Here is an 11,917-nt window from a genome sequence, read left to right on the forward strand (position 1 = left end):
GAGAGAGATCGTGTGAAGCACGTTTGTGTCTGCGTCCGTGTGTGCCCGATCACTTTGGTTCCTGTCAGCCTGGCCCAGTTGACATGTTATGTCTTGCCAGGCCGAGCGAAGAGCCAGTGGCCAATAGTCTTATGTGATTACTGTATTTGTTGTGGTGGGCCCAGGCCAGGGGGGCAGCTGGTGGTCCAGTGTCCCATGCAGCCTGCAGCCTGCCGACTGAGCCATGAAGGAGAGCACCCGTAGGTTTAAATGAGCTGCTTGCCTTATGAAAGCCGGAGGAACAGTGCATTGTGTGCATGCTCTGTGTGGCCTGCGGTGTTTTCTGTGTGGTTTACTGGGTCTGATGGCTTCTCTCCAAGCCAAGGGAGCTTGAAGCGGCCAAAGAACTGCAGGAAGAGGAGCAGTCTAAGACAAGGTCAGCTCAAGCACATCGTCTAACAACCATCACCACATTTTTACACGCATACACATAAGAGGCTAATTACTCCTCAAATGCATACCCGCATTCTAATACAATTATGAAATTGCAAAGGATTACATGTTAATGGATTTTCTGCTTCTTCACGGTGGCAATGTCCTAAATGCAGTAACTATGTTTGGGCACCAAGCATGTTTTTTTTCAGCACAGTAGTTGAGATAATATTTTATATGGTGTCCTGAATACATTTTTTTAATTAGCAGCAGAGCAAGAGTTCTGTGCTCTGAGTCAAGGCCATGGGTGGATCCAGGCACAGGCCTGAGCGAACTCTCCCTCCCAGCGATAATGTCTTTAAAGTTATTCAATTTGACTCCTTCTTAGTGTGATTGAATTATTTAGCCCATCCATGTGCAACGCCAACAGTTAATACTATGTGGATTTTAATAAGGCCGAGAGGTGAAGGAAGGTTTTCTGGGGCCAGAGTGGAGGGAGACATGGCTCCTTTCCCTAAAATGCATTCTCATGAAATGTTTCAAAGTGACATCTGCAGCCAGTGGAAGGGTCACCATACCTACAGCTGCCGTACTGGCTAGGTAGCGGAAGATCTCAAGACCCTCCACCTCCAACCCACTGTTTTCTCCTGACTCCTCACAACCCCTCACCTTTCCTCTTTTCCTCAAAAGCAACACCTGTGCGGGCGGTGGTGCACCATGCGTGTCGGTGGTGGGCGTGAGCTGAAGAGGGGCTCAGCGGCTCATTCTTCTGCCGTCTTGAGGTACCTCTTTAAAAGCACTCCCCAGACAGCGGCTTTTGTTTTGCCATCTGGCCCAATTGTGCTGACAACAGGAGAGAGGTTCCTGTGTGAGACAAATGAAAGCTGAAATGAAGCCCAACTTTAATTAAATGCAGTGGATGATGGGGGAGCCTGCTTTGTGTGTTATATCTTAATGAAGCTGTTCCGGAGAGAGCGTGCCTCCCTTTTTCAAGCCAGCCTGATTGAACAAACCAGTGATAACTGGGTAGCCTGGACTCATCCTGGCTTCTGCGTTTGGAAGGGGAGGCGCTTTCCCCTCACCGTCGTTAGAGCAGCAAGCTAGAGCGGCCGGGTACCGCTTTTACAAACAAAGTGCCTGGCTGAAATCCTTGACTGTGCTTGCAGCTGGAAGAGCAACAACACCCATTCCGCCCTCTCTACTTCCACACAGATACAGTACACGACACACGACACACACGGGCGCCGCACACACACCCACACCACACACACCCAACACCACCACCAACAAACACACACCCATCACCACACACACCACACGACTTCCACACCACCCGCAGCAGCACACACAGCACCCAACCACACACACACACACACACACACGACACACACACACCTAACACACACACGACACCACACCCCCACCTCACCTTCTTTTCTGGAAAGTTAGTTTTGTTATCTAGCGTTGTATTTGCGGCAGTTTAGGAGTTAGCTGCAGTAATCCAGAGGCAGGCACACTGTTCGGAGTGGGCTGCAATCTCTCTTTGCACCACTGCCCCTGTCTCGTCTGTCTCTCTTGCTCTGGCTCTGCTCTGCTTCTGCTCTCTCTCTGCATTCTGGGCTCTGTGGGGTCTGCACTAGGCCCTAGCAAGGGCACTGGCAGAATGTGCGTTCGTCGTACCCACTTCTTTCATGAGGGAAACATCATCAGAAGAGGCGGGAGATGTGAAAATGGTTCTCCCGGTTTGTGAGGTGAATTAACCTTCCTACCTGGCTTGCAGAAGGACAAGTGTGCTGTCATTTAAGCCTTTTATTGTTTTAACTAGGCAACTTCAGTAAGACAAATTTCTTATTTAAATGACGGCCTACCGGGGAACAGTGGGTTAAATGCGTTGTTCAGGGGCAACGGCAGATTTTTTACCTTGTCAGCTCGGGATTCGATTCAGCAGCCTTTCGGTTCTGGCCCAACCCTCTAACCGTAATCTACCTGCCGGTCAAGTTGAACGACAGGAGCTCAATGTCATGCTCCCATAATGCTGATAACCATGGAGTTGAGGACCACGTCCGCATCCTTCCACGGCACAGCTGAAAGATGTGGAGGCAGTCGCCTTGGAATCGCATAGCATCTGTCAGGTGCAATCAGTTCCTCGTCAACCTACAATATCTTGACTGATTTTAATACACTGCACGAGGAAACGGCGTAGGTTGCAGCTGCCTCAGACTCAGTCACATTCAGCAGTTGGGTATTCACATCAGCACGTGTTTATAAGAGCCCTCACAATTCAGTGGGGATAGCTGTTTATATCTCTTCCAACCATGACCAAACCTGAAAAGTAAAGTTCAACAACACGTCACGAAAGGGAAAAAGGCATGACCCTACGTTATTTCTGAGAAACTCTCACATCTCCATCTCTTACTGTTAGGCTACATCTCCCTCCCTTTCCTCAGGGAATCAAGATATACACATTGCACATTGTTTTGTGTCCTTCATGAATAGTCATATTCCATGACCAGGGTATTAGGAGCGACAAAGTCCATGAAATGACAAAGTCCCCAGCCTTCTCTCCCCAGTCCCAGCCTCTCGCCCCAGCCTCTCTCCACAGCCTCTGCTTCTTCTCCCAGCCTAAGTCTCTCTCCCAGCCCCACCCTCTCTCCCAGTCCACCTCTCTCCCCAGCCCCACCCTCTCTCTCCCATCCCATCCTCTTCTCCCAGCCAGCTCTCTCCCCAGTCCCACCCTCTCTCCCCAGCCCTACCCTATCTCCCCACCCACCCTCTCTCCCCAGCAGCACCCTCTCTCCCAAGCCCCACCATCTCTCCCCAGCCCCAGCATCTCTCCCCAGCCCTCTCTCCCCAGTCACACCCTCTCTCCCCGGCCCCAACCCCTCTACCCAGCCCCAGCTCTCTCTCCCAAGCCCCACCATCTCTCCCCAGCCCCAGCCTCTCTCCCCAGCCCCACCATCTCTCCCCAGCCCCACCATCTCTCCCAGCCCCAGCCTCTCTCCCCAGCCCCAGCCTCTCTCCCAGCCCCAGCCCTCTCTCCCCAGCAGCACCCTCTCTCCCAAGCCCCAGCCTCTCTCCCCAGTCCAGCCTCTCTCCCCAGCCCCACCCTCTCTCCCAGCCCCAACCTCTCTACCCAGCCCCACCCTCTCTCCCCAGCCCCAGCATCTCTCCCCAGCCTCTCTTCCCAGGCCACACCCCTGCCCCAGCCTCTCTCCCCAGTCCCAGCCTCTCGCCCAGCCTCTCTCCCCAGCCTCCGCTTTCTCTCCCCAGCCTAAGTCTCTCTCCCCAGCCCCATCCTCTCTCCCCAGCCCCAGCCTCTCTCCCCAGTCCCAGCCTCTCTCCCAGCCCCAGCCTCTCTCCCCAGTCCCAGCCTCTCTCCCCAGCCCCACCCTCTCTCCCCAGCCCCAACCTCTCTACCCGCCCCACCCTCTCTCCCCAGCCCCAGCATCTCTCCCCAGCCTCTCTTCCCAGGCCCACCCCCTGCCCCAGCCTCTCTCCCAGTCCCAGCCTCTCGCCCCAGCCTCTCTCCCCAGCCTCCGCTTCTCTCCCCAGCCTAAGTCTCTCTCCCAGCCCCATCCTCTCTCCCCAGCCCCAGCCTCTCTCCCCAGTCCCAGCCTCTCTCCCCAGCCCCAGCCTCTCTCCCAGTCCCAGCCTCTTCCCCAGTCCCAGCCTCTCTCCCCAGTCCCAGCCTCTCTCCCCAGCCCCAGCCTCTCTAACCAGTCCTAGCCTCTCTGAGCCTCTCTCCCCATCCCCATCCTCTCTCCCCAGCCCCAGCGTCTCTCCCCAGTCCCAGCCTCTCTCCCCAGCTCACGCTTCTCTCCCTAGCCTAAGTCTCTCTCCCCAGTCCCCGCTTCTCTCCCCAGACCCAGCCTCTCTCCCCAGCCTTTCTCCCCAGCCCCAGTCAAACCCGACAGGCCTCTCTTTACACAGCCACTGCAGCCAGTGTAGTCTGTGATGCTCCTCTTCTCATGTGCTGTCCCAGTGGTCACATATTACTGCTTAAAGATATGTAAATACAGTCATTATGATTCCTTCATTAGTGGATGTGGGCCACAGAAGAACTTCAGGAGAGGTAATTAACAGACGTCCCTGTGCTCTACGGCTAAGTGTTCCTCTGCATAACTCGTGTGCTTCTGCTTGTGTTCCTCACTGGTTTAATACAGTACAGTACTCCTTCCTCAAGAGGGTGCTTACTTCAACACTATCAACCTGCATCCTGGGAATAGGGTTTTGGTGTCAAAAGCTGATTGCATCGGAATGAGGATTATAATATTCAGTTCTGTCCTACTTTCATGCATAATTGGGGCGGCAGGTAGCCTAGTGGTTAGAGCGTTGGGTTAGTACCCGAAAGGTTGCTGGATGAAATCTCTGAGCTGACAAGGTAAAAATCTGTCGTTCTGCCCCTGAACAAGGCAATTTACCCACTGTTCCCCGGTAGGCAGTCATTGTAAATAAGAATTTGTTCTGAACTGACTTGCCTAGTTAAATAAAGGTAAAATAATAATTTTGTTTCCTATAATCTAAACACTTGAGAAGACCAGCACCTGACTCTGCTAATTGTGTCCCTACAGTGTTTGATTTGTCATATATTACCGTACTACTGGGCCAGATCCTGTTAGGTAGTGTGTTGATAGACGATTTCCCTCTCTCCTCTTTGAACTATTAATGGCGTGTGCTTTGCGTACTGAGCAGGGTTTAGCCTCTTCTCAAGGGTTATCTGTTGGTCCGGGAAGAGAAGGCCATTGTCACACTATGAGAGAGATAACGGAGGGATAGCTGCTCCTAAATCATGTGGAATAATGAGCGCTGTCAGACCTAATGAGAGCAGTCAGCAGCATTCTGCATCACAACAACATGGAGGCCCATCGAGGGCATGTAGCGCTGATCTGAATATTAGGGTAATATTAAAGTAACTGCATAGAGCGTGCTAGATCGGATGTGTCTTTGGCAGGAGAGGAGAGAGGTGTACAGTACCCCAAGGGGCAGGGCTCTACATTAGTGAGCAGGGTTTAGGGGACAGCAACAAGCATTCCCAGGATGAATTCCTGTCCACAGACGTCATCTGTCCCCCCCTTCCCTGTCATGTGACCCATACCCCTGCAGCCCAGTGAAGCCCCCATGGGGGGAGGCGACGTGTCGTCAATCCATCTCACTCCCCTGATCTGCCTCCCCTTAGTGTTCCAGGGCGCGCCACGCGTCGGTTCCACATGAGCACTCCGCTGCAGTGGCTAATTAAATAAAGCACTGTGCCCTCCGCTTCCTGTTAGCTTGGGCAAGGTTGGTGCACACACAGGAGAGGAGAGAGGGAGGGACGGTGGCCCGGGACGGGGGGGTTAAAGAGAGAGACAACTGTTATATTGTAATCCCTCCTCATTCGTTCATTAGGGAGAGTCATGATAAGGTTGGCTAAATACTCTAAACTAATGTGAGAGCCTCCAGAGTGGTCTGATGTTTTGGACCTATAACCCCACAGATAGGACTGTGGCGTTCATGACATTTTGTCTGCCGGTTATTGTCATGCAAAAGTCTGCTGGTCTCATGGTAATTGACCGCTAATTAACATAAACACTTTTAGCATCCCCAGGCCTCCATGCATCCAAGCCACTGATGTGTGCTTTTGGAACATCTTCATGAAAACAAATCTAAAATAAATTGAATATACACCATCACAATAAATCCGTTATTTAGGCAGGTCTAAAGAAACACTATGAACAGTTGGACTACTGTATGTTATCTGGCTAGCAGACAAGATATGCTGATAAGTCCTGTGCCATTATTTTATATTATATGATTTTATAGTAAGAATAATATAATTTAACTTAGCTGAATAAAATAGAAAGGATATTGTTCCCATTCCGGAGCGAGTGTGCATATGAAGTGGCTATGTTGGGCGTAAAAGGGATTTGAAACAGGTCAGATACACTAGATTTAGAGTTATTTGGCAACTTTAGTTGTGAATGATACAAACCTTAGAATGTCTTAGAAATCAAATCAAATATGGCGCTGCATTATACGACTGACTATAGGCTATTGATGTTTGAGAAAGTAGCAAAGAAGGCTTGCGCTCTGTTCAGGTCATCCATATGCACTCTAATAGCAAATGGAGGCCCTTTTCCCACTGGTTCGTTTTTCAGGCTACTCTGGTTATTTCACTCCATGCATCAACACACTGTTTGAGGAGCATGCAGCCTCTCGCTGCTGCGCGCGACAGGTGATATTCTGCCCAAACTCTGTATGCCATGCTCTCTCCAACCCTGTTCCTACAGCTACCAAGTGTTTCATTTGGGAAACCTAGTGAAATCGGATCAGGAACATCGATAGTAACATGTATTCACACCGAAACCTATTTCATTAAACTGTTGACAGCTCCTCTCTCTGTGTGATGGAGAAAGGAATGAAGGAGAGAGGAGGTGGAAATGCACGGTGGTGAATTATTCTGTAGCTAAAAGTAAAGCCTATTAATTAAATATAAAAAATGCCCTATTGCTAGGCTATTCAAAATCGAATAAGCCGTCTTGCACAATCAATTAACCAACAGCGTCGCCTAGGCCTGTACGTTCTCTCCCAGACTCATGGATAGAACGTTTGGTGCGTAGCATAAGGTAACCAGTCCATCCAGTATGCATAATAATACTGTCCACACTCGAAGGCGATGACTAGAAACGGCACAATCATTCTTTTAATTCCGTTTTTTTGTTGTTGGCGGGGCTGGGTTGGGCTCACAGGCCTATGCGTATGCATAAACTCTAATATGCATATTGGTGTTTTGAATTAATCATCACCTTACAAAGCACTGCCCATTTAATTGTGTTAGTCTTTGAAACAACATCCACAATGACCATGTTTTCCACTCAGTTTCAACCTGTTGTTGAACTTCTTTCTTCAAATTGATCAATCACAGTGAGGTGATTGTGAGGTGAGGTTTTAAAAGCACGTTCTGTTTTGATGATGTGTTTGATGGGATTTTCTATTTAATTTGCATTAATGTCAGAGTGGTTAGAGGGACAATAGAGCCCTGAGTGCCAGGCCATTAGCGACCTGATGGTCGTTAGCAAGTTGGGTACTACTAATGCATGTCCAGAGTGCATAAAAGGAGATTACCGTGACTCAACAGTCACATGGCTCATGTGTGGCGGTAATACAGGCACCACAACAGCCCTACCCACATATTACAAAGAAGGTATGAAGGCTGGCTACATACATGTTCACATCCCATGCTACTGGAAACCACTTTCTGCTGCTAATAGCCAACAGTTCTACTGTACAATGTTGTATTGTTCTATCATCCTAATTGTTTTACTGGCATTACGAAGCTCATATTCCTCTGTTGTTTTATCTTTCAGCCATGACCGCCCTGAAAAGCTAAAGCCAAAAGAACACAGGTAAGAATCACATACGATGACGTCATTACACACCCTTCATGTGTGTGTGTGTGTATGTGTGTGTGTGTGTGTATGTATGTTTGTGTGTGTGTCATATCAGGTTGTCTTCACATTTCATTTCCCCCTCCAGCGATTGCAAAGTATTTTCAGGAGGCAGTACGTGCTCTCGAGGCCCCAAGGTCTGCAGAGGCTGTGGGTAACTGCTTCTGTAATGAGCCTCAGGCTACATTCATTCTGTGAAGGACAATCAGGAATTTGGGAAAGTCTTGATATTTTGATTCTCAAAATCACAGGGTCATTGGTTGCCATGACAAACGTATTTCTGTGCAATGTCATTAGAAATGGGTTTTGAATATTCCAGCTCCTTCCTAACCCCCCTTAAAGCCCAATTAATGTTAAACACGTGATTCTCCTCAATTATAGCATGTTATGATTTGATATTGAGATATTGAGATTGAGGCCGCATTGGACCTATGACTCATTACTCATTAACCTGCCAGCACCAGGTGTGTTTGTGTGTCTCTGTGGGAGACGTGAGTGACACAAGAATACAGGAGGAGGTTAAAAATAGACATGCTGGTTGTAAAGTGAGAAGCATCAACTTTCTCTCTCTGTCTCTCTCGTTCTCTCGCCCGTTCTCTCTCTCCCAGCCAGACAGACACGTAGGTGTTGATAATAGTCTTCGTGACCTCAACAAGTCACTGTATTTATAACCTGTTTCTTACAGTTTATTTGCTCCCTTTAGTGGATTCGACGTTGCCAATCTTTTGCTCACAGTATTTATCTAACACATAAAAAAAAAAGTGAGAGGAATTTGACTGTATAAATAATTTGGAGGGATGATGCTCGTCGGCTTAGCCCACCAACCTACAGTACAGTACACTACCTTCAGGGCTGGGGAGTAACTGATGATTACATGTAATCAGTTACATGAAATCTGATTACACAAAAAACTGTTACTCTAAACAGTAATTAGATTATAGATACTTTTGAAAAACTAGATAATGACTTATTGGATTATGTTGAAATCCAGAAAGGATGTTGCGAAAATAAATAAAAATACATTATGACACCTTTCTGTTTTATGACATTCAATTCAGCACTGAGAAAAGACGCAAGTTAAAAAAATTATCTCTGACCATAAGCCAGAGACCACTATGAGGACACACCAAATGTGTTTTATGGATCCTGTTTGTCTTCTTGTAATGTCTCTTAAGGGGAAAGTAATCCAAAAGTAACTGAAAGTAATCCGATTATACGACTGAGTTTGGGTAATCCAAAATGTACTTTACTGATTACAATTTTGGACAAGTAAATAGTAACAGTAACAGATTACATTTAGAAAGTAACCTACCCAACCCTGCCTGCCATGTAGACCTACACACTCCTCAAAAAGCAAGCCACTAAATAGCTAGCTATCTAAATATTGGAGAAATATCTCTGACGTTCAGTTTCTAGTATTCAGCTTGGTATCTGAAGAGGATGTACAGTATGGTTACCTACCATGCAGCTGTGTAACGACACTGTCTAGAGAGACTTATGGAGTGTCTGGATGGTGTGGTGTGGTGTGTTTCCTCTCCCAGAACAGAACAGCCCAGTGCAGTATACTCTCTGTCTATCTATCTGTCTGTCTGCCTGTCTCTCTGTAGTGAGGGTCAGGTGGACCATGCACAGATAACAGCAGTAATGCAGTGGCAGACTGTGAGGCCTCATCCATCACCCAGTGACTGGAGCCTGGCCTCTGTGGCCCCTGGTCTGCTGCCTGTCTTTAGAGAGGGTTGGGCTGGCCCATCGGCAGGCCAAGCATTGGGAGGCTGTGTCAGGCTCCACCTCACTCCCCTGGTCCTACCCTTCCTGGCTAGGCCTGAAGGAGAGGACTGCCCAGGCCAGGAAGCCCAGGTTGGGTACTGTGTTGTGGCTATTTTAGGAAAGCTTCACTAGCTGACAGAGGGAGGTTAAAGCCGTGAATGCCAAGCACATTTTTGTTACAACAGCTTTTTCTGTGAAATCTATATTTTCCTCTTTCATTATGACGAGCATGTTTGATATTGCTCGTGGATATTTTTAGAGGCGTTTCAGAAGCTTTCCATCAATTTTGACCCAACTAAGATTAAACCTGTCACATTAAAGGAAGCAATGAATGCAGTGTGAGAGCTTCCTCTTTATTTTCCTTCCCATCCATAAAATAGCTGGATTTCATAGGGCAAGTTTAGGGGTTCAAGACATGGATCTGTTAATAAGAGGATGGGATAGTTTCCCTATAATTATATTCATCACATTTGGAGAATAATCACGAGGGCCAGCTGGAGTGAAGGAGCTGACACTGCATTTCAGCTGACACACACTTTGTCAACGCACACATATTATGTTACTATGCAAATAATACAGATGTTTCTCTTGCTGTAATAACGCAAAGCAAAGTTATTTGGTGTCAAGACAGTGATATCAATATCTTGATTGTGCGTCTATATGCGGTCACAGTATGTTTTTATTCAGACAGTGATTGGATCAAGTCATAAAAATACATTTTGCTGAGAGGGCCAACCACGATGACAGAGGGCGGAGGAACTCGTTTCCTCTAACTACCCCAAATAAAGTAGAGGCACCACGAGTCACTCTCTGAGTCCAAAATGGCACCCTATTTCTTATAGAATCCTATAAGCCCTGCTAAAAAAGTAGTGCACTATATAGGGCATAGGGTGCCATTTGAGCCACTGTCTGTGAGGTTATCTGACATTACTACGCCCTGACCTTCACGTTCAGTCCTATCACTGTCGCAGGCCAATATCCTGTAAACCATATTCTCCTGCTGAATCACCACCAATCAATTATTTTAATATTTCTGTGGCCTTTTTTCTATCGATTATCTCATTTATGCATAGTGCAGCATGTCTTATTAAATAAGTGCATCTGATTATCTTGCTTTAGTGTCATGGGACATTTTTGTTTTCATAAAACCTTTACCACCTTTTTGATATACAGTGGGGAGAACAAGTATTTGATACACTGCCTATTTTGCAGGTTTTCCTACTTACAAAGCATGTAGAGGTCTGTGCTGTGTGCTTTCGTGGTCGTTGGTCATGCTGTGAAGACCCAGCCACGACCCATCTTCAATGCTCTTACTGAGGGAAGGGAGTTGTTGGCCAAGATCTCGCGATACATGGCCCCATCCATCTCCCCTCATACGGTGCAGTCGTCCTGTCCCCTTTGCAGAAAAAGCATCCCCAAAGAATGATGTTTCCACCTCCATGCTTCACGGTTTGGGATGGTGTTCTTGGGGTTTGTACTCATACTTCTTCTTCCTCCAAACACGGCGAGTGAGTTAGACCAAAAAGCTCTATTTTTGTCTCATCAGACCACATGACCTTCTCCCATTCCTCCTCTGGATCATCCAGATGGTCATTGGCAAACTTCAGACAGGCCTGGACATGCACTGGCTTAAGCAGGGGGACCTTGCGTGCGCTGCAGGATTTTAATCCATGACGGCGTAGTGTGTTACTAAATGGTTTTTCTTTGAGACTGTGGTCCAGCTCTCTTCAGGTCATTGACCAGGTCCTGCCGTGTAGTTCTGGGCTGATCCCTCACCTTCCTCATGATCATTGATGCCCCACGAGGTGAATCTTGCATGGAGCCCCAGACCGAGGGGGATTTTGACCGTCATCTTGAACTTCTTCCATTTTCTAATAATTGCGCCAACAGTTGTTTCCTTCTCACCAAGCTGCTTGCCTTGTCCTTAAGCCCATCCCAGCCTTGTGCAGGTTCTACATTTTATCCCTGATGTCCTTACACAGCTCTCTGGTCTTGGCCATTGTGGAGAGGTTGGAATCTGTTTGATTGAGTGGTGGACAGGTGTCTTTTATACGGTAACGAGTTCAAACAGGTGCAGTTAATACAGGTAATGAGTGGAGAACAGGAGGGCTTCTTAAAGAAAAACTAACAGGTCTGTTGAGAGCCGGAATTCTTACTGGTTGGTAGGTGATCAAATACTTATGTCATGCAATAAAATGCAAATTAATTATTTAAAAATCATACAATGTGAGTTTCTGGATTTTGGTTTTAGATTCCGTTTCCTCCCCTCCCCTCCAAACAGGTTGGGGGGAAAAAGGTGTACTATGATAAAAATT

At 47.6% G+C, this 11,917-nt stretch overlaps 1 protein-coding gene and 1 long non-coding RNA gene across 2 annotated transcripts in view; both read left to right on the forward strand.

The window, feature by feature from the left end:
* The first annotated feature begins 1,128 nt into the window (after positions 1 to 1,128).
* On the forward strand, positions 1,129 to 4,137 carry LOC139024098 (uncharacterized). Its single transcript, XM_070438537.1, has 2 exons — positions 1,129 to 1,193; positions 3,195 to 4,137. The coding sequence occupies exons 1-2, from the start codon at positions 1,129 to 1,131 to the stop codon at positions 4,135 to 4,137; spliced, it is 1,008 nt and encodes a 335-aa protein (XP_070294638.1).
* A 3,614-nt stretch (positions 4,138 to 7,751) lies between these two features.
* Positions 7,752 to 11,917, forward strand: part of LOC112069403 (uncharacterized) — a 14,855-nt gene continuing 10,689 nt past the window's right edge. Inside the window, exon 1 of the long non-coding RNA XR_002893729.2 lies at positions 7,752 to 7,793. This is a non-coding gene — a long non-coding RNA (uncharacterized lncRNA). The remainder of the gene's footprint in view (positions 7,794 to 11,917) is intronic.

This window comes from Salvelinus sp. IW2-2015, unplaced genomic scaffold, assembly GCF_002910315.2.
Source record: "Salvelinus sp. IW2-2015 unplaced genomic scaffold, ASM291031v2 Un_scaffold1002, whole genome shotgun sequence".
In the NCBI taxonomy this organism is placed as follows: domain Eukaryota; kingdom Metazoa; phylum Chordata; class Actinopteri; order Salmoniformes; family Salmonidae; genus Salvelinus; species Salvelinus sp. IW2-2015.

Bases quoted from the DNA above. Each gene is read 5' to 3' on its own strand.
- LOC139024098 (XM_070438537.1), top strand. From the start codon at position 1,129: ATGCGTGTCGGTGGTGGGCGTGAGCTGAAGAGGGGCTCAGCGGCTCAT. The intron at 1,194-3,194 runs GTACCTCTTTAA...CTCTCTCCCCAG, and splicing joins CATTCTTCTGCCGTCTTGAG to CAGCACCCTCTCTCCCAAGC.